The sequence below is a fragment of the Setaria italica genome, chromosome IV (assembly GCF_000263155.2).
Source record: "Setaria italica strain Yugu1 chromosome IV, Setaria_italica_v2.0, whole genome shotgun sequence".
In the NCBI taxonomy this organism is placed as follows: Eukaryota; Viridiplantae; Streptophyta; class Magnoliopsida; order Poales; family Poaceae; genus Setaria; species Setaria italica.
Window position 1 is genome coordinate 6,280,113 of NC_028453.1, and position 18,109 is coordinate 6,298,221.

General features: G+C 43.7%; 3 protein-coding genes across 3 annotated transcripts; 2 read left to right on the forward strand and 1 right to left on the reverse strand.

The window, feature by feature from the left end:
* The first annotated feature begins 5,532 nt into the window (after positions 1-5,532).
* LOC101771616 lies at positions 5,533-10,160 on the forward strand. The gene is made up of 7 exons (XM_004964836.3): positions 5,533-5,872; positions 6,989-7,046; positions 7,597-7,677; positions 7,819-7,854; positions 8,375-8,614; positions 8,694-8,832; positions 9,363-10,160. Exons 1-7 carry the CDS (start codon positions 5,688-5,690, stop codon positions 9,842-9,844), a joined length of 1,221 nt encoding a protein of 406 aa, XP_004964893.1. The 5' UTR covers positions 5,533-5,687; the 3' UTR covers positions 9,845-10,160.
* A 2,744-nt stretch (positions 10,161-12,904) lies between these two features.
* LOC101772020 lies at positions 12,905-13,556 on the forward strand. Its single transcript, XM_004964837.2, has one exon. It carries the CDS (start codon positions 13,026-13,028, stop codon positions 13,317-13,319), a length of 294 nt encoding a protein of 97 aa, XP_004964894.1. The 5' UTR covers positions 12,905-13,025; the 3' UTR covers positions 13,320-13,556.
* Positions 13,557-16,040: 2,484 nt separating this feature from the next.
* LOC101765414 (glutathione S-transferase T3-like) lies at positions 16,041-17,561 on the reverse strand. Its single transcript, XM_004966710.2, has 3 exons — positions 17,494-17,561; positions 16,352-17,418; positions 16,041-16,164 (listed from the first exon to the last, which is right to left on the reverse strand). Exons 1-2 carry the CDS (start codon positions 17,559-17,561, stop codon positions 16,356-16,358), a joined length of 1,131 nt encoding a protein of 376 aa, XP_004966767.1. The 3' UTR covers positions 16,041-16,164; positions 16,352-16,355.
* Positions 17,562-18,109: the final 548 nt, after the last annotated feature.

Below are 18,109 nucleotides of genomic sequence, written 5' to 3' on the forward strand. Positions count from 1 at the left end.
CACAGTCTCTTGTTCCTTTCGTACTACCAACTTCAGTTACCTCTTACTCCGTACCTCCCGGTCAGCAGCATCTTCATCCTTCAGTTCATGTTCCTGCAGACCTGCACTAGCTAAGCTAGCACGTCCTCTGAAACCCTCACAGATCCCTCCGCGCAGTGCTTTTGGCTGCATGGTGTTTTTACCGGCTTACCGCCCTCTCTGATCCATGGACCATGGCGTGCCGTGGAGAGAAGGTTAGGTGAGGAGGGTCGGCCGATCGAGGCCTGCCGACGCGCGCCCACCAATGGAAGCTGACACCCCTGGTCCCTGCAGCATGTGCGGGAGTTCAGAGTTGGAGAAGGAGGGATTAAATTAACGCGGAAAGATTTGATTACCGCGGGTGGAACGGGGAGATTAAAAAGGTGTTACGAGGAGGTGGTTTGGGATCTGGCGCACATGCTCGTGGGGATGTGGGGTGAGGCAGCAAGGAAATGGTGGAGATGCGCAGGGAAGGAGAGCGCTAGCTAGGGGAGGAAGCAAGGAATGTCGCTTCCATCGGGATCTGAGTTTTTGCGGGACAAGGACGAGAGGGTTTAGTTCATGGTTTGCAAAAATTCACGATGGTATACAAAACTGATAGCCGATTTTCCTCATCTATCTACGAATTTTTTTTGTTTCACCATGACAAAAAATTTGCATCTTGGAGGAAATCTGAAGCAAATTTTCTAATGAAATGTATACTTAAACCAAATTGAGTTGAACTGGTTTACTTTGACAGGTTTCCTCCCTTTGGTTGCTGGCTGGGAATTTTTTGGCTCCCCTTCTAGGTTCCGCAGTCTAAGATTTCCACTGTAAAAGTGACCTTGTTTTGTGCATTGGTTTTCCCACCTCTCGCTTGATCTACTCCATCTTGGATCTAGCTAGCTAGTCTACTTTATGCTACAATATACTCCCTCCTAGGATTCAAAGTTTACAATTTTGACCAATAATTTAGACAACATTTTTTTTATTTTGCAATGTAAATTTGACATCGTTAGATTTATAATCAAGTATATTTTCCAATAATTATAAATTTATAACCATAAACAATATAATATAAAGTAAATAAATAGTCAAAATCTAATTTAGGAGATCGTGCCATATCATACCATGGCTTATAAAAAGGAACGGAGGGGGTATGATTTGGGTTCTTTCAGCCTAGCAGTGCCGTTTTATCTGCATGGAACCCTGTACGTGTGGTCCAGATTCTAAAACGTTGGTGTGCATGCTGATAAGCTAGCTGCAGACAAGAAGCGACAGCGAGCGCAGTAAAAGTCGACGTGTTTGCTGGTTCATGGCAATTGAGACGAAGAATAATGGAACCATGGGAGCACGGGCATCTTACTGCTATGGCTCCTAGTTAATGTCAGAGCCCAAACCCGAGATCTGTGGGATCAACGTAGTCGCACGTGGAGGATCACTGGATCAGAGGAATGTGCTCGTGCGAGGGAGGGCAGGTAGTACACCATAAACATGCCCTGGAATGGCAGCTGCGGTAGTGATTTCGCCTGGGGAAGGAAATTAACGTGCACCATCGTGCGTGCGGTATGGGGAGGCAGGCGATCGACGAGGATCCCGAGGGCGGGGTGAACATTCCGCTGCCGCGGCGCGTGCGTGCGAGGCTGGGTTTCAGCGCCCCGAAAACGAGCGTGCGGTGGCGCTGAAACTGTGGCTCCTGCCGGCGCCAGGGCCATCTTTTCTTTGCTTTGCATCCTCGGACCCGCCGTGGGAAAATGATTCTTCCTTTCCTCCTCCCCTTGTCCCCGCGCCCGAGCTTGCCGCGAGCTCCCCCGCCCCGCGTTATCCGCCGCCCGCCGTGGCAGGTGGAGTGCACTCCTCCTCCCCGCCGTCAACAGACAGCAGATAGAGATGCTACGCGATTCGTCACAAAAGTAAACGAAGGAAGCGGCGTGCTTTTTAGACCTGGCAGGCAGCTTGCCTGCCAGGCAACGATCTCAACCCCAGGCGACCAAATCGGACGCCTGGGAGCACTGCCTGAGCCAGGCAGCTCCAGCCAGGCGCAAAGCAAACAAGCCTGAACTCCCCAGCCCCGGCTCAGAGAAGAGAATCGCGCAGCATCAGCTTGCCAGCTCGGCAGAGTTCTTCTGAACTTTTGGGGTTGGGGGAATTCGTTTTCGTCAGAAAGCGCATCGGGGGTGGAGCGATCGTGGAGCAAATTACGCCTGCGCGAGGTTACTGGTAGCACTTGGGACAGAGGCGCAGAGCAACGCAAGCCGAACCAAGCGGGAGAGGGAGACTGTTTGCAGCATGGCGGGGTGATCTGGGCACCGGTTGGTGGTTGTTGGCACAGTTGTCGTGCAGTTAAGGTCCGCCGGCACAGTTGCGGGGTGATCTGGGCATCGAGTTGTCGATCGATGCTACGTCGGCGGCGTCCGGGCTCGCCGGATCGTCATGGTCGTTGCCGAGCCCAAAGGGGAACTGGCCGCACGGTCGCCGGCGAGGCCGAGCTCGACGCACCTCGTCTAGCCGCTTCGACTCTCGTCGTCATGCGCGGAGGATGACCCCAACCTATCCTCCTCTTCCCTGGCAGATAGTAGGCGCACGTCGATCGAACGAAGCAGAGGAAGATGGGAACAGAGCATCAGAGCAAATTAGAAGAGATTGGATATTTTGATGGATTTTGGACTTTTCTAGTGTTGGATTGGACTTGGATTGGATTTTCTGCTGTATAAATTGGATTGGGTGGATATGGACCTGAATATATTTGGATTTTCTTTGGATTGTTTTATTTTAGATCTGGATTCTCATCCATTCCCACGTCTACAGCGAAGGACGAACCGCGGGGGCCCGATCTATCCCCCAAAATAGTAACACTGTAATAATTTCTGCAATTGATTTGCATACAGCGTGGATTTTCACTGAAACTCGAAGTTGTGGACTCTAAACCTTGCAGAGTTGGAAGTGACCAAGGCATCAGCCTCAAGCCATTAATTAGGGCCTTGTTTAGTTGCCTAAAATTTGGAGATGCAAAATTCCTGTTGTAGCACTATAGTACACTGTAGCGTTTCGTTTGTATTTGTGAATTATTGTTCAAATATTGACTAATTAGGCTAAAAAGATTCGTCTCGCAAAGTACAACAAAACTGTGCAATTAGTTTTTGATTTCGTCTACATTTAGTACTCCATGCATGTACCGCAAGTTTGATGTGATGGGAAATCTTCTTTTTACATAATGTTAAAGTTGGGAGTTTGAGAGGAACTAAACATGGCCTAGGTTTCAATAGATGGGAACACACGTGAATTGTTTCCATCAGAGTCAGAGTTCAGAAAGCAGTAGGGGGGCACCGCGAAAACGAGTGAAAGAACGCGACAAATTGCAGAGATAAGCCTGAGGGCGTATGCCAAGCTTCAGATGTGCTGTCAGACATTTCCTATGCCCCATTGTCGTTACACCTCAGAAATAGACAGACGCGAAAAGGACTCTCCAATGTTGGCACGGCCCTCCCGAGTGCGTTCCTTAAACCAACCAACCGAACCACCCAAGCATAAAGCTAAACACGACACATATTCATATATACTGTCGATATCACCATCCTCTCATCGTCCGTAAACAGTAATGGTTCCAAATGACTGGAGCAGGGCATGCTGATGCACGCAACACGCAAGAAATGCAGATGGGAGATACGAGTCCAGGCCATTCCGTTTCAAGCTGGTGTAAGCAGGCTAGGACTCGTATGAACGTCTTGTGATGCAAATTAAAGTCTTTGCGGCTTGCGGCCTGTCTTAAACCACGACACCACATTTTTGCTAAAACATTTTTTTCTTTATTTGTATGATATAGGAGTATTACGTGAGATACGGGGGTACCGAATTGAATTACCGATGTTCTTACTCCGTCGCTTTAATTGAATGCATGCTAGGACATGTGTGACATTGCTTCGCTGCTTACAGTATGAAAGGTGCTGGAGCCTGAAATTGGCAGCAAGCCAAATAAGGATGGGCCGACCGGTCAGACCAGTTTCTCCTAGCCGTCTGACCAGTCCAGAGCTCTGTAGCTAATCTGGCAAAATCAATCGGTCTGATCAGTGGGTACAGGCGGTTCGATCGGTCCAATCCTAGTCCGAGTAGATTTGATGAATCCTTGTAGATTAAGATTTGTAAAAGGATTTCCTTATGGGCAAGACCTCCCCACCCTATAAATGTAAAGAGCTATGGCCGATTGAGGCTAACACCCAATCGAACAAAATATTTACTTTACTTTTATCTCTGTACCCTAATCTTTTTCAACCTCTTCCTTTCCTCTTTCGTCTCGACAGCGGTTGAGAAGGTTCTGAGTGGCTTGCCAATCTCAGAGCAACTCTAGACGCATCATCTCTGACAGGATCCCTCACGGGGTGGTGACCTTAGGTTTTTCACGTTGCCCCTGTGCAAACCGGTCTGGCTCCTGTGACCGGTCTGACCGGCCAAGGGCAGGAGCCATGCGAGGAGCGTTTTGACGATCGTGCGATCTAGCGTATTTGGTGTATTGACCAGAAAATGTCAACAAAAGGATTAACGTGAATTCAGAAGCAAGCATGGACAGGCAGGACATGAGCTGAGCTGAATAATGGCATTGCATATGCGTGTGAAATTTCCCAAAGCTGACGCACAAGTGCACAACCAACTTTGATGACTCGCAGGACCGTCTGACCAGGGAACTTGGATTTGGCCCAAACATCTGCACGTGGGGGGTGTCAAGATAACAAGTTTCGTTTAAAAAAAAAGATAACAAGTTCGGTGTAGGGGTCAAGATTTTAAAACGTCAAGTTGAAGAGATAACACGCGTTGAGTACAAGTCTATTAATTTATATCATGCAGCAGGTTCTTCCTTACTTCACTTTCAGTTTCTGTATGGATTTGGATTTCAGTCGTGGTCATCTTGTACCACCTCTTTGGATTTTTCTTAGTAAAATGCTGGAATAAAATGCTAATGGACCCATCCATAAGACTCTATAGATTGTATTGTTGATTGGTGGCAAAATTGCTATTTTGGAAAAAAATATCCATATGAATTTATTGTAAAATAATCTCAAGAAAGCATTGGAGGGAGTTATAATTTGGTCGTGCCAATTGGCACAGCCTAGTAAAACCTTTTAGCAGTATTGAACCAAATGACTTAACCTAGAAAACCTCATTACAAATTGAACATCATGGCACAATTTTAAAATATTTCGTCAGTAGCATGATGCAATATCAATAGTTTCTTTTACGAAAGAAGTAAATCAATATTCCTTTCATCCTAAGAATATAGCTAGGTTTAAACTTTTTCAAAATCAAATATTTTGAACTTTAACTGCGTTCAACTTTAACTGACGTACAGAGAAACAATCTTTATACTAGCCCCGCATGTTAGCCTTGACCACCGGCCACTCAAATTAACAACTCAAAATTTCCCCACGCACGGCGCACAAGCAAACTCCTATACAAACCTAAAAAAGGCCGGTCGATAAATACTCGCAAGTAAAAAAAACGGAAAAATAAAATCCGCGACGAACCAAAACGCCGAAGCGAGCAAGCGACCCACCCCGTCCCCGTCCCCGTCTCCTCCTCCTCCCCCCACCCCACCTCCCTCCATCGCCACCAGAAGCGAGTGAAACAGCGCAAACCCTTGCTCCGATTCCCCTCTCCTCGGCGGAAGTAGCGGAGCAGGTGCTGAGGCGACGGCGGCCATGTGGCCCGGCTGCGGCGGGCGGTTCTACTGGGCGCCGGAATCGGCGCCGCCGGGGCAGGCGAGGGGCGTCGCGGTGGTCTTCGCGTGGGTGTGGAGCGACGAGGCGCAGCTGCGGCCGTTCGTCGAGCTCTACGCCTCGCTCGGGTGGCGGTGCCTCGTCTGCCACCCCGACCTCGTCGCGCTGTGAGTGCCGCTGCCGCTCCCCCCTCTCGCGCACTTCCTTCGCTTCGCTTCTGCTAGTGGGTTCGATTCGGCCGCGCGGGTTACTCGGTTGGTCTTGTGGAGGGCGCCCGCTTGTAGGTTGTAGCTTCTATCATGGCCTGCGTGTGCGGTTATAGCTACGCTTAGGTCTAATTTCAGAGGTTGCTTGCTAGTTTGTGTCTGATGAAATCGTGAGGCAGTAGGATTTAGGTTTAACCGTTTATGATAATTTGCGGAGTGCGGATTGGTTGGGCATGGCACTTACCTGAGCTGTGTTGAGTTTGGTCGCTCCCTTCTGGATGATTCATCACTGGGTGTTAACTGTCCTAGTATTTCCTTTTTCTAAAAGAACTATCATAGCATCTGTGCAATTTCTACTCTATTATTGTTTGTATTGGAGTCATGTTAGTTAGCTTTCCTGTTTGTATTTCTATTTGGCTTGGGTGTTTTAGTTAAGCTAGTAATTATGGACAGTAAAGTGTTTGGTTTCGGGAAGTTCAAGGTTGGCATAATTTTCAGTGACCACTTTTAGGACGTAAAGCGAATTACATCCACACAGAATGTTCCATAATGTTATCATTCCTTCAGTTAAGTTTTAGGTTTTTTTTGTTTGGCTTCAGCCAAGTTCTTAGCATTGATCCAACGTGTGCAACTTTTGTTTACTTTTATCCTTTGACAATATACGTATGGATTCAATATGTAGCGGGTCCATCCATACGTTTTTGTTTCTTGAACTATGTGCAGCTGGAAGCTTTTTAGTTTTTTTGGAGTAATTTGAACACAGGGGAACAAGTTTTATTGAATAGCACTAGCATGCTAGTTGTCAAATCAGATAAGTGTTAAAGGTACTGGAATTATATTGGCATAATTTTTATTTACTGTCAGAGCTGGAAACTGTATCCGTTAGGGATTTTTTTAACAATTATATGTTAGATAGATGGATAGGGGCCTTTCACGTTTTAGTAATGTTGTGTTCTGCACCTTACTTAAATCTTATATGTACATGTTAACGTGTAATATTTCCCTGGGGTCATGTGCACTATTGGGTCCCTTTATAAATCATGTTATGGTACTGTACTAATTCCTTTCTTCTTCCAGATATCTCTCTGAGAAAGCAACATCACTGGCAACTGGTATTATTAGTGAGCTGGTTAAGGTAAGTGTTTTCCTCTTCCTTATCATTGTGCTCGCCAATACCACTGTAGATAAAATGAATAAATGTCTGTTCAAGGGTGGTGAAGTCACATTACACGCTTCTTGTTTTTTTTGCCAGTAACAGTACTGTAATAGCCTATTAGGCAGTTCCCTTCATTCGAACTGTTGTGTGATGCACTTGGCAATGTCTCTTTTGACTCCTTGTTGTCATTCATACCCAACCTGTCGATTACACAGAAAATCTGTAGATGTCGAATCCTCAGAATGTAAACATGTTATAGTTTAAATGTATGCTTTTTTATCTTATTATGTTACATTGCTTTGTACTATCCTTCAACACCGCCACGTCTGGCTCTCGGTTACCTTACTGCTGATTGAGAACTGAACTACTTGCATGTTTTTCCTTGATATACTTCTGATATTGCTGGAATATTTGTTTAAGTTGTTGGGAAATGGGAGTCCTGAATCTAGAAAATCATCATTTAACTTGATTGCTTTTTCACTAGGCTCATAATTCCCCCTTGAAATAACGTGGAATATTGGTGTTTCAGGAACTGAAAGTAAAGCCTCTGCCAACCGTTCTTGCTTCCTTTTCTGGTGGCTCTAAGGGATGCATGTATAAGGTTATTCAGGTGCGTGTGTTATAGCTAAACTTTTTAATGGTTTGACCTTAGCAGAATAGCAGCTATTCGTAAATACAATCATTCGGCACCATCTGTCCTTTTTTCAAAACACCGTGACCGTTGAAATGACCGAACTCTTGGACTTTGCAGTTACTAGATGGAAGATGCGAAGGGGATGCGACCATGGTATGCCATGCCATGCCTTTCCACTCTTTTCCTTCAATTATGCATACATTTATCTTAATCACAAGGAGGCAAAGATATTGGAACCTATGAAAAAATCTTACTCGAATTGCTTTAAGATTTGCATGGAAACTAATTTGTGTTAAAGGTCATATGGATTAGGTACTTCTAGGTGATAGTTTATTCCAGTTGTTTGTTGCGGCAATCTATCATTTTTGCTTCGCCCTTCCTTAAATGCCAACTCTATACTTCCTGTTTGTGTCTTAAACTTGTATAGTTGTATGTAGTAGTTTGTTCATGATTTGTATCAGCAGTAATGGTTGATTTTGTGAAGTCCATCATCATCATTGTATTTGTCAGTTGTCATCATGGATTTGTCTTGAGATAAATATTCAATGTGTATGTTTATTTATTTAATATATGTGTGGTTCACCATTGGGCGGATACTAGCGATTTGGGATACTGCTTAGTATTTCTTGGCTAAAATGTTAAGAGTGTTTTGGCATAAATTTCCACTGTGCAGAAGGACTATCGGTTAGTGAGAAACTGCATCTGCGGGCAAATTTATGACTCTAGCCCTGTAGAATTTACCAGTGATGTGGGCACCCAGTTTCTCCAAAAGTCTGCAGTTGGAAATTCATTTCAGTCATCCGTATTACGTTCATGGATGGCAAAGGCTTTGGCATCTGGCATGGATACTCTCTTCCCAAGCAGAATTGAAGCTCAGCGTGCAGAGTACTGGCACACACTATACTCATCAGCAGTAAGTTTGGTTTTACCTGTGATACTTGGCATATACCATTCTCAGCGTTCATTTGACATTTTCATTACTGTTCATGCAGGGATTGGGTCCTGTTCTTATATTTTGCTCAGAAGATGATAATCTCGCTCCAAGCCATGTTATCTGTGGTTTTGCGAGGCGTCTGATTGAACTAGGCACAGATGTTAAACTTATGAAATGGAGCGATTCCCAACATGTTGGTATGTTCTGTTTTTATCTTCGCTGTTGCTGATGAATAGGTCATGATGTTAGGATGTTGTTTGTAGCTTGAATTTGAATGAAACCAATGAGCTTCTATCCAGGAACAGTTGTTAATCCCACAATAAATTCTCATTACATCTTATTGAGACATATACAAGTCACATATTTATCACGTGCATGAGCAATCAATAATGATCTATTTATACTCAATCTTGTTATAAGGTTGACTTCAACCACATGCTCGTAAACCTGGATTCCTCTGGTACTAGTTTCTTAAGAGACAGAATATTAATATTGAAGTTTACTCATAAATTTCATGGGATGGGCAAGTGGGAGGGAGATTTGCACGCATGCCTTGTATCTCTACAGTCTACACATTAATGGTTACATTTACACTATAACCTTAGGGCACAACATTGCAGTACCTACAGTCTTCCATTGTAAATATGTGGGTCAACTCGAAGCCTTGATATTTTCTTCTTTGCTCTGCTGCCAGATATATCAGATTACTTTTCCTGATTACTTGTAGGTCATTACAATTCACATGAAGCTGAATACAGGACAGCTGTAAATGATATGCTGAAGAAAGCTCTCATTACCTTCTGCCACCGAAGCCAGCTGTATGACTCAAATATGGCAGGTGATCGGGAATACAAGATAGCGCATTCAGTCTGCAGTCTACACAATGCGGCAGCAAATTCAAATGAGAGCTTAAGAAGGGTTGCCAACAGTCCTAGTGATCACTTCTTCCTGCCAAGTTCGAAGGATCATGACGAGTCTAGGGAACCAGGTTCTCTGATTGAAGACCAGAGGCGCCACTTATCCCATCCACCCAGCATGGAGCCTAAAGGAGTCCTTGGCCAGATCCTGTTTGATGTTTGTGTTCCGAAGAATGTTGAAGGATGGGACATCAAGCCGACAGTATCCTCAAATGGGCGGCCAACATTCGCTTCAGCCCGGCAACTTGGCCCGTTCAATCCCATCAAGTACTTCAGACGTTCAAGACTATAGTTTGTTGCAGGAGTTGAGAATTTTGTGTATATATTGGAGGCAAGGTATCTAATGATAACTCTGAGCAAGATTTCACCTATGTAAGTTCCCTTGAATTGTTTCTATTTTCCTTTTGCACCGCTTGGCGAGAGAATGTGCATATGCTTTGTATATCATATGAGTGTGTATTAGAAATGAGATCGTGGACATAGGTTTTAGGTGGGTTGTAAGGTGCATACTAACAATGAATAGCGAAGGGAATGATTATTATGCCTTTGTAGTTTCCTCTAATTCTCATGTTCATCAAATCTAATTATCTGAAAATCTTTTTTCTCCATCATTTTACCTATCATAGCTGCTGTTAGCATCTTACTACTGATCTTTTTTTGCTTGGTGCCTTGGTATCGTCTCTGGCCACTGTTTTCTGTTTAGTGCTGTTACTGACTATTATTCACCTCATATGTAGCTTAAACAAATACAGGGGTGCCAAAGAAGACGTTTGTATGTCTTCCTCTGCTTTTTAACTGTTTAAATTACGAGTGTTTGGATAGTTTGTGAAGCTCCTTCCTCATCACTTTTCTGAAATTATTGAATTTGAATGGGATCAAATGCTTGTTCGATGGTCAAGATGGGCCATCGTGCACGCGTCCACCTTGGACTCGAACTGTACAAGCTGGAGTTGGTATATTTTCCATTTCTTCCAAAAAAAGTCTGCATGAGCATTCCTTTGCACCTACTCTTTAGAGTTTAGACCGTGCCATGGTCAGTCCGTGGAATGACGTTCTGGGGAAAGTTTTATTGCAATGCTCGTGAAGTAGATAACACATTTTTGAAGATCTGAAGCATCCCAATGAGCAATGGCAGTGGTCATGCTTAGGTCTAGCTGTGTTGGGGGTGTTGGTTGCAGTTGCAGAGAATTTCTAGAAATGACTTGCAGAGTTGCTGACGCATCAACCAATGCATTATGCATCTCTGTAGGTTGTGCTAGCTTTTTCCTCCATATCTTTCTGATAAGATTGTCTTATATTGATATTTTGAAGCCATAAGATGATATCGGGAATCATATCTACTTTTGAAAATGGCAAATTCTCCAGGATTGAACATGCCTTGTGGGGTCGGGGAAGCTGGATCTGAACTTTTAGACGTTTTGCTGGATGTTCGAAGAAAAACGAAAAGAAGAAAGTAAATTTGCTTTATTTTCAACATGTTCCAATTTCCTCGACAGATGGAATACGAACTTATGTACTGGCCACACTTGGCCAGCGTTGGCAGCACATGTATGGGCCTGCCCAGGTGCTCTTTTTGAACTCTCAGACGTTCCAGACGACGTTTCTGTACACTACTCGCAAACTGAACTCATTAGTCATGACGCGTCCATATTTTTACAATGGACGGATCACAGATGGAAATAACCACCACTGTTGTGGTCTACTGCAAATGTGTTTAACATTGTGCCGGTACCCAGGTAGAGAACATGTTGATGTGCTCTACAAGCATAAACAACTGACACTTGCGAGGAACAGATTGTTCTGGTCCACGAATGCCTGCGAAAGCCTACCAGAAGAATCTGATTCTCCATCAATCAATGATTTTTGCCGCGTATTTGGAACAAAGAATCTTGGAGTTCAGAGGCTTTTGTAGGATCAATTCCGGAGCTTTTCTTAAACAAACACCAATGGCGTAAAATTTTGTCATACGAGCACGTACACCTGTGAATATTTTGTAGAAGCACGCAAAGGAAAAAGCAGCGGTCCATCAGAGAACCTAGATCATGATATGCATTATCATTGCTCAGGGGAAATCTGATGGCCAAATAGGCACCGAAGATTGCACCTCTTGGACAGGAAAAATATCTTTATCAGTCAACCCAAACTGTCACTTGCAGTTCTTTTTTCGGATACACCTGTAGTAAATTGAGAGGAACGTACTAATACCATTTTCTTGTGAAAACTGCATATAGTCTTACATAACAGTAATAAGTTTTTCAAAGCACAACGCAAATACACATGCATGTACATTCACTCCCTAACTTTTGAATACCTAACTTTAGAGAGGCTTTGAGATTGATGAATTCACCATAATCGTTTCGTTGTCGACGAACATGTTATCTACCACTTAAGAAATAATTAGCCGAAAATACAAACACCATTGTTGAGTTGAACAGTAAAAAAATAGCTGGACATAGGTTCTAGCACTGCAAACTTAATCAGTTCGCTTATACTCCTATAACAGCAACTAATTAACAAGCTGAAAGTAATACATGTACGCAACATTCCACGATCGGTAGTACACCGGTAGGTTTTATCTGGCTTGTTACCTTGTCGGTATGTGCCGTTTGGTCCGTTTCTTAGATCGACACGTCTATGTTACGTATAATTCGTCTCCACCAGGCCAGCACAACTGACAAAATAATACTTGAGAGCAATATAGGGTCTGTGTGGCGGTGTGGCCTGTCATTTTTTTTAAGACATTTGGCCAATAATCAGCTCATGGCTACCAGATGTAAAGCTAGCTAGTGCTTGTACCCAGCTGATTTTGGCCATCCGAAAACTGTGTGCTTGCACTTTGACCCCCCAAAAAGATACTCCTGCTTTGCGAAGCTGGATGTGAACCAAACAACCTCGAAGCAGTGTACTTGCTAAAATTTTATCAAGTATATTTTGGATTCTCGAAGTTTGATCGTTCATCCTCTTTGCTGCTTCCGTTTCTTGATTATACATATGCGATAATGTAATAGTACCGCATCTATCCTACCCTAATAAAGAAGGCAGCAGCTTTTAAGCTGCACCACCGATTATTCCCCTCGGAAAATAAAGCCCAAAAGCCAAAGGCAAGCTAGCAGCATCTAACAGTAGTCTAGCCACTACTGGTCGCTCCATTATTTTTCAAATTCACCTAATTAAAATTTAAAAATAAACCCCACCCAAAGTTCAACACGGCCAGCCTAACGCGCGCCCGTGGAAAACGTGCGGTAACCGAGCCGTAAAAACCCCAGCGCCGCCGTGCCCGTGCACAGCCTCCTGACCAGCCGGGTATATATAGGAACCGTGCGCCACTTCTGGCCATCCTCATCATCACTTCACTATCTCATCAGTCGCCTTCTTCACTCACCAAAAGCCAAGCGAAGCAGCTAGAGCTAGCGTTACACAGGCAAGGCAAGCAGCGGCGGCGCCGCCCGGTCGGTTGTTAGAGCTAGGGAGCCATGGCGTTCATGCGGTACCGGGCGCTGCCGCAGGGGGAGCCGACGGTGGAGGAGTTCCGGGCGTGGCTGGCGCAGTTCGACGCCGACAGCGACGGGCGGATCAGCCGGGAGGAGCTCCAGCACGCGCTGCGGAGCCTCAACGTGTGGTTCGCGTGGTGGAAGGCGAGGGGCGGGGTGCGCGCCGCCGACGCCAACCACGACGGCGGCGTCGCCGGGGACGACGAGGTCGCCCGGCTCTTCGCCTTCGCGCAGAGGCACCTCAACGTCAAGATCACCCAGCTCGGGTACTACTAGATCACCGATCTCAGGCGACGGCGGCGATCATCGTCGGCGTTGTGAGTGTATTTGTATGGGGGTGGATGTGTTGTTACTTCTTTGTGTTTTTTACACTCCGATGGATGCATGCCTTGTTTAATTCTTATAAATGGTGTACGGATGTTTTGCTTTCGCAATGTTTCGTGTGGTAATTAACTGTGTTTCCAGCATCAGAAATTTGTTGAGGAATGTTACAATGCAAGCATGCATGTGGCATGTCGTGGCTTTCGTGCTTGTGTTCATGTTTATCCTGAGCGTTCCAGCTGTGGGGATTGATTTGCTGAAAAAAAGTGGAGCACTGTTTATAGATTCGATAACGATATACGCAGGTGGTTAAACAATTAATCGACATCTGGAAAGCACCGCGACTGATGCAAATTAAACATCGCCGTGCAAAAAAAAAAGAGAGCAGAAATTCACACCACAATTCACTTCACATTCACAAGTCATCTCAAGCTTACCGTTTCATCATTGGCAGATCACGCTACAATTTATCATTCTCACGTTAATTCAACTATACAAGCTAGAAATGTTTTAGGCCTGAGTTCGTCAAGGTAATTCTCATCTTGAATATATGCAAAGGGTTCCTCATCAAGAACGTAGAAGCGCTTAGGGCATGTACAACCCACAGATAGGTGTTCGTCTCTAAGGGCCTCGAATCTATCATACAGATAGGTATAAAGACAGATCATACAATCCACAGACAGGGGGTCCGTCTCTATACTGTTTAATGCTTTGCATGTAGCTAGGATCAACTATAAATAAATTTTTGTATACCATTATGTGGCTATTTGGTAGAAAATATATCAAGGATAAATAAGAGCAACATGATTACAATATTTTTAAAAATCATCAATATAATAATTATATTTCATATAGATGCAACGTCTTTTATCTAATTTCCTTTGTTTCCGTAGCGTTGCCATATGTGCTCGATTAGATCCTTCTTGAGTTTCCTATGTATTGGTCGAGCTTTGATAGTGGAATTTCTACGAAGTACCTCTGCGAAGGTAGGATTAGGGTTGTCGCTTGTACGCACTTCAGGTGGGAGCACTATCGTCGCACTTGGATTCTCATTCAAATCCAAGACTTCTCTAATTGAATCCTTCTCATCTTCCACTATCATATTGTGAAGGATAACACAAGCTTGCATTATGTTGATAACGTCCCCCTGCTTCCATAACCTTGCTGGTCGACGAACAATATCAAAGCGTGATTGCAGCACACCAAATGCGCACTCGACATCTTTCCTCGCCCCTTCTTGCATCAATGAAAATAATTTGTCTTCCGCCAACTGAGGGGCCGTCACTGTCTTCACAAATACTGCCCATTCTGGATATATTTTATCAGCAAGATAATAACCCATGTCATATTGTGTACCATTTACATTATAGTGTACGGCAGGAGCTTCCCCTTTTATTGTTTGAATGAACAGTGGTGACTTGTTTAGAACGTTTATGTCATTCTGAGACCCGGCGGTACCAAAGAAAGCATGCCATATACGAAGATCCCGAGTTGCCACCGCTTCAAGGATCATAGTAGGAACGCCTTTATCACCACGTGTGAACATGCCTGCCCAACCTTTCGGACAATTCTTCCATGCCCAATGCATACAATCGATGCTTCCCAACATTCCTGGAAAACCACGAGCCTCATTTTCTACTAATATTTTTTCCAGTTCATCGCTTCTTGGAGGGCGGAGATATTCTTCACCGAATGTTTCAATCACCCCTTCAGCAAATTTTCCCAAAATCTCCAAACAAGTGCTTGCAGCTATCTTTAACACCTCATCAAGTTGATCAGCCGAGCTTCCATAAGCTAGCATCCTGATAGCCGCGGTACACTTTTGAAGCGGTGAAAGTCCATTCCTACCAGTAGCATCGGATCTTTGGGTGAAATAAGGAGACCAATCACTGAGTGCATGCACGATACGTAAGAACAATGGCCTATTCATCCTAAATCTCCTACGGAACATCTCATCGGTGTAGATAGGATTTGCAGAGAAGTAATTAGCGACAAGATCATCATGAGCTGCTTCTCGATTCCTCGATATGTACCTGCGCGGTCCAGTTTGTCGGCGACGGCGAGATACTGCTGATGCTTCTCCATCGATGTAGGCCTTCAATTCCTCTTGTATCATATCTTCTAAGATTTCATCCTCCGCTAGCATATCTTCTACGGTGAACACCTCTGCAGGATCAAAGTCCTGGGCATGTTGCACCTCAACTTGCTCCATAGGAACTATCTAGAGTGGAAAATGAACTGGTATGCGGTGATCTGGTCTGTGGTGGACTGGTGCCATTTTATAGTATGCGGTGAACATCTGTACGGTGTATATTCACATTCAAATGACATGTTCACATTTAGATAACACATTCACATTCAGATAGGTGCACATTCACATTCGGATGACATGTTCACATTCAGATTACACATTCACATTCAGATAGCTCATCGATTCATATTTAGATAGCACATTCACATTTAGATTCAGATTCACACTCAGATACATGTCCATGTGCGCTAGAAGACCTTCACCCTTTCTGACAGAAAATAAAAAGATACATGTCCATGTGCTCTAAAGGAGATGACATATGACTCTAGTGCACTCATAGCAAATGTTCCATCAGGCCATGACCTCTCAGCAAAGATTCTTACAACATTAATCTAAATCAGGTAACATTCAATTGAAATGGCATGTTCACTAGTACATAAAATTCAGGTAAATAGTAGATAGCACTCAGATGACAGGTTGCTCAAACTCTTCCCAGGTTCTGCATCCCTTCTGTTCTAGGCTTCTAGCATAGGCACTCGCCTGCAGTACCTTCAAACAATACCAATGGAAATAAAATCAGAATAAAGAATAAATGGTTCAGTCACTTTCAAGAATAAATGTTCAGTCACAATTAATAAAGAATAATGGTTAACATACTCATATAGCATTCAGATTCAAATAGCATTCTCATTCAACTCAGATAGCGCTCAGATTCAACTCAGATTGCTCAAGTTACCTGTTCAGTCACTTTCAGGAAAAAGGGCCTTCCTAAGACACTTCATGGCAGCAACTCGCTCCGCCTTTTCCACATCAGACATTGAACTTGTATCTTGTAAGATGAGGCTGTTATAAGCCTCCATCATCTTTGATTCTTTCTCAAGCTTCTTTCCCTCTTTGGTCTCTTGTGCAGTAAGATGGGCAACTTTTGTGGTCTCAAGCTTCTCAGATGATAGCTTCTGTTGCAGTTCCAATATCTTCATACGGTTTGCATTTGTTTCCTCCTGAATTTTGCTAAACCTACCTAATTTATCTAGATCAATAGCAGATTCCTTTGAGTTACCATCATCGCTGCTGGAGCCTTTTGACTTGCCTTTTGCTGCTAGAGCTGCCTTTTTAGCTGCCTTCTGACCCATTGGTCGATTTGGCATCTCTTCCAAACTTTCATCACTTCCCTGATCCCTTTCTTCTTCAAGGTGAAATGATTTCCTTTTACGTGCATTCCTCAGCTCTTCATTGTATGTTTTCCACTTTGACACTTCTCGACAAATTTTCCAAACCTCAATCCCAACAAAGGGTCCTAGTTTTGCATCTTTGTTGTCCTCCACATAGAACTTGTGGGCTGCATCAATCCACATTTGATCGGAATATCCACTTGTAAATACTCTACGAGCCTTTACATAAGCACATTCAAAGAGGTCTGTCCACCTATTAATCTTGTGCCATCTATCCTTGCATTGCTTCAGATTTCTCTTTCGAAGTGGTGGGGTAGTCTTGTTGTAGGATTCAACAACCTCACCCCAATACTGGTTACCACCCTTATCGGCTCCACAGGTAGAGTCTGTTGAATGTTCTATCCAAGCGCTCATCAATCTAAGATCCTCTTCCTCTGTCCATAGGATCCTCTTCTCAGTCCTAACATTGTCATTGTCAAGTATTTCTACTTCAGGCTGTGAACTTGCATCATTGTTGGTGGACAGTTTATTCAAAGGGCTGTTGTGAATAGGTTGACCAACCAAATGAAAGTTGTGTGGCTGATTTCTGAAGTAGTTCATGAAACCACCAGATGGATGTGGATCTTTGTCCCTGCAGGAAACAAACAATGACCACTATGTTTCAGTTCAAACAATAACATAGTTCACTGGAGGAATACAGTAGTACTTCAATTGATAGACATGGTCACAAATACGCAATTGATAATCAACTGAACGGAACTGATTTGAAAACATCTCCTGTTACTTCTGATGCTCATCATTAGTAAACTAGCTAGATAATTCAGATAGAAGGGGTCAATGCTGCAGGTCTCAGAGTTCTCCCATTGCCAACATAAATGATTTAGGCATATGATGAATGAACAGAGATGAACTAAAATGGATTGTGCAGTAGTAACTAAACAAAGGCACTCCATTCTTATGGTAGGATTACTAGTTCACAACATATCATTCATACTATATGGCAGCGACATCTGATCAGGCAGACCATTTCAGGTAATCACCAGTTAACATTAAATGGCAGACATCTGATCATATTGTATTGCACCTGTTGATTTGGCAGGGATTGTTGACTCTGCAACTTCAATTGCATATATTTTCTATGATCATCTTCTTTCCTCCTTAAATGGCTATTAAGTTTACCTTTTTTTATCTGTATAAATACAGTTGCTACCTTGCATTAGGCAATCTTGAAGATGCCTCAAGGAACTACATGTCCTATTTGAACAGTAACACTTTGAGTTCTAACCCCAAAATGTTTACTGAAGCTTCTAATGGTTTGGAAA

Bases quoted from the DNA above. Each gene is read 5' to 3' on its own strand.
- LOC101771616 (XM_004964836.3), top strand. From the start codon at position 5,688: ATGTGGCCCGGCTGCGGCGGGCGGTTCTACTGGGCGCCGGAATCGGCG. The intron at 7,047-7,596 runs GTAAGTGTTTTC...TTGGTGTTTCAG, and splicing joins TTATTAGTGAGCTGGTTAAG to GAACTGAAAGTAAAGCCTCT. The intron at 7,678-7,818 runs GTGCGTGTGTTA...TGGACTTTGCAG, and splicing joins GCATGTATAAGGTTATTCAG to TTACTAGATGGAAGATGCGA.
- LOC101772020 (XM_004964837.2), top strand. From the start codon at position 13,026: ATGGCGTTCATGCGGTACCGGGCGCTGCCGCAGGGGGAGCCGACGGTG.
- LOC101765414 (XM_004966710.2), bottom strand. From the start codon at position 17,561: ATGTTTTCAAATCAGTTCCGTTCAGTTGATTATCAATTGCGTATTTGT. The intron at 17,419-17,493 runs GTACTACTGTAT...TGTTTCCTGCAG, and splicing joins GACCATGTCTATCAATTGAA to GGACAAAGATCCACATCCAT.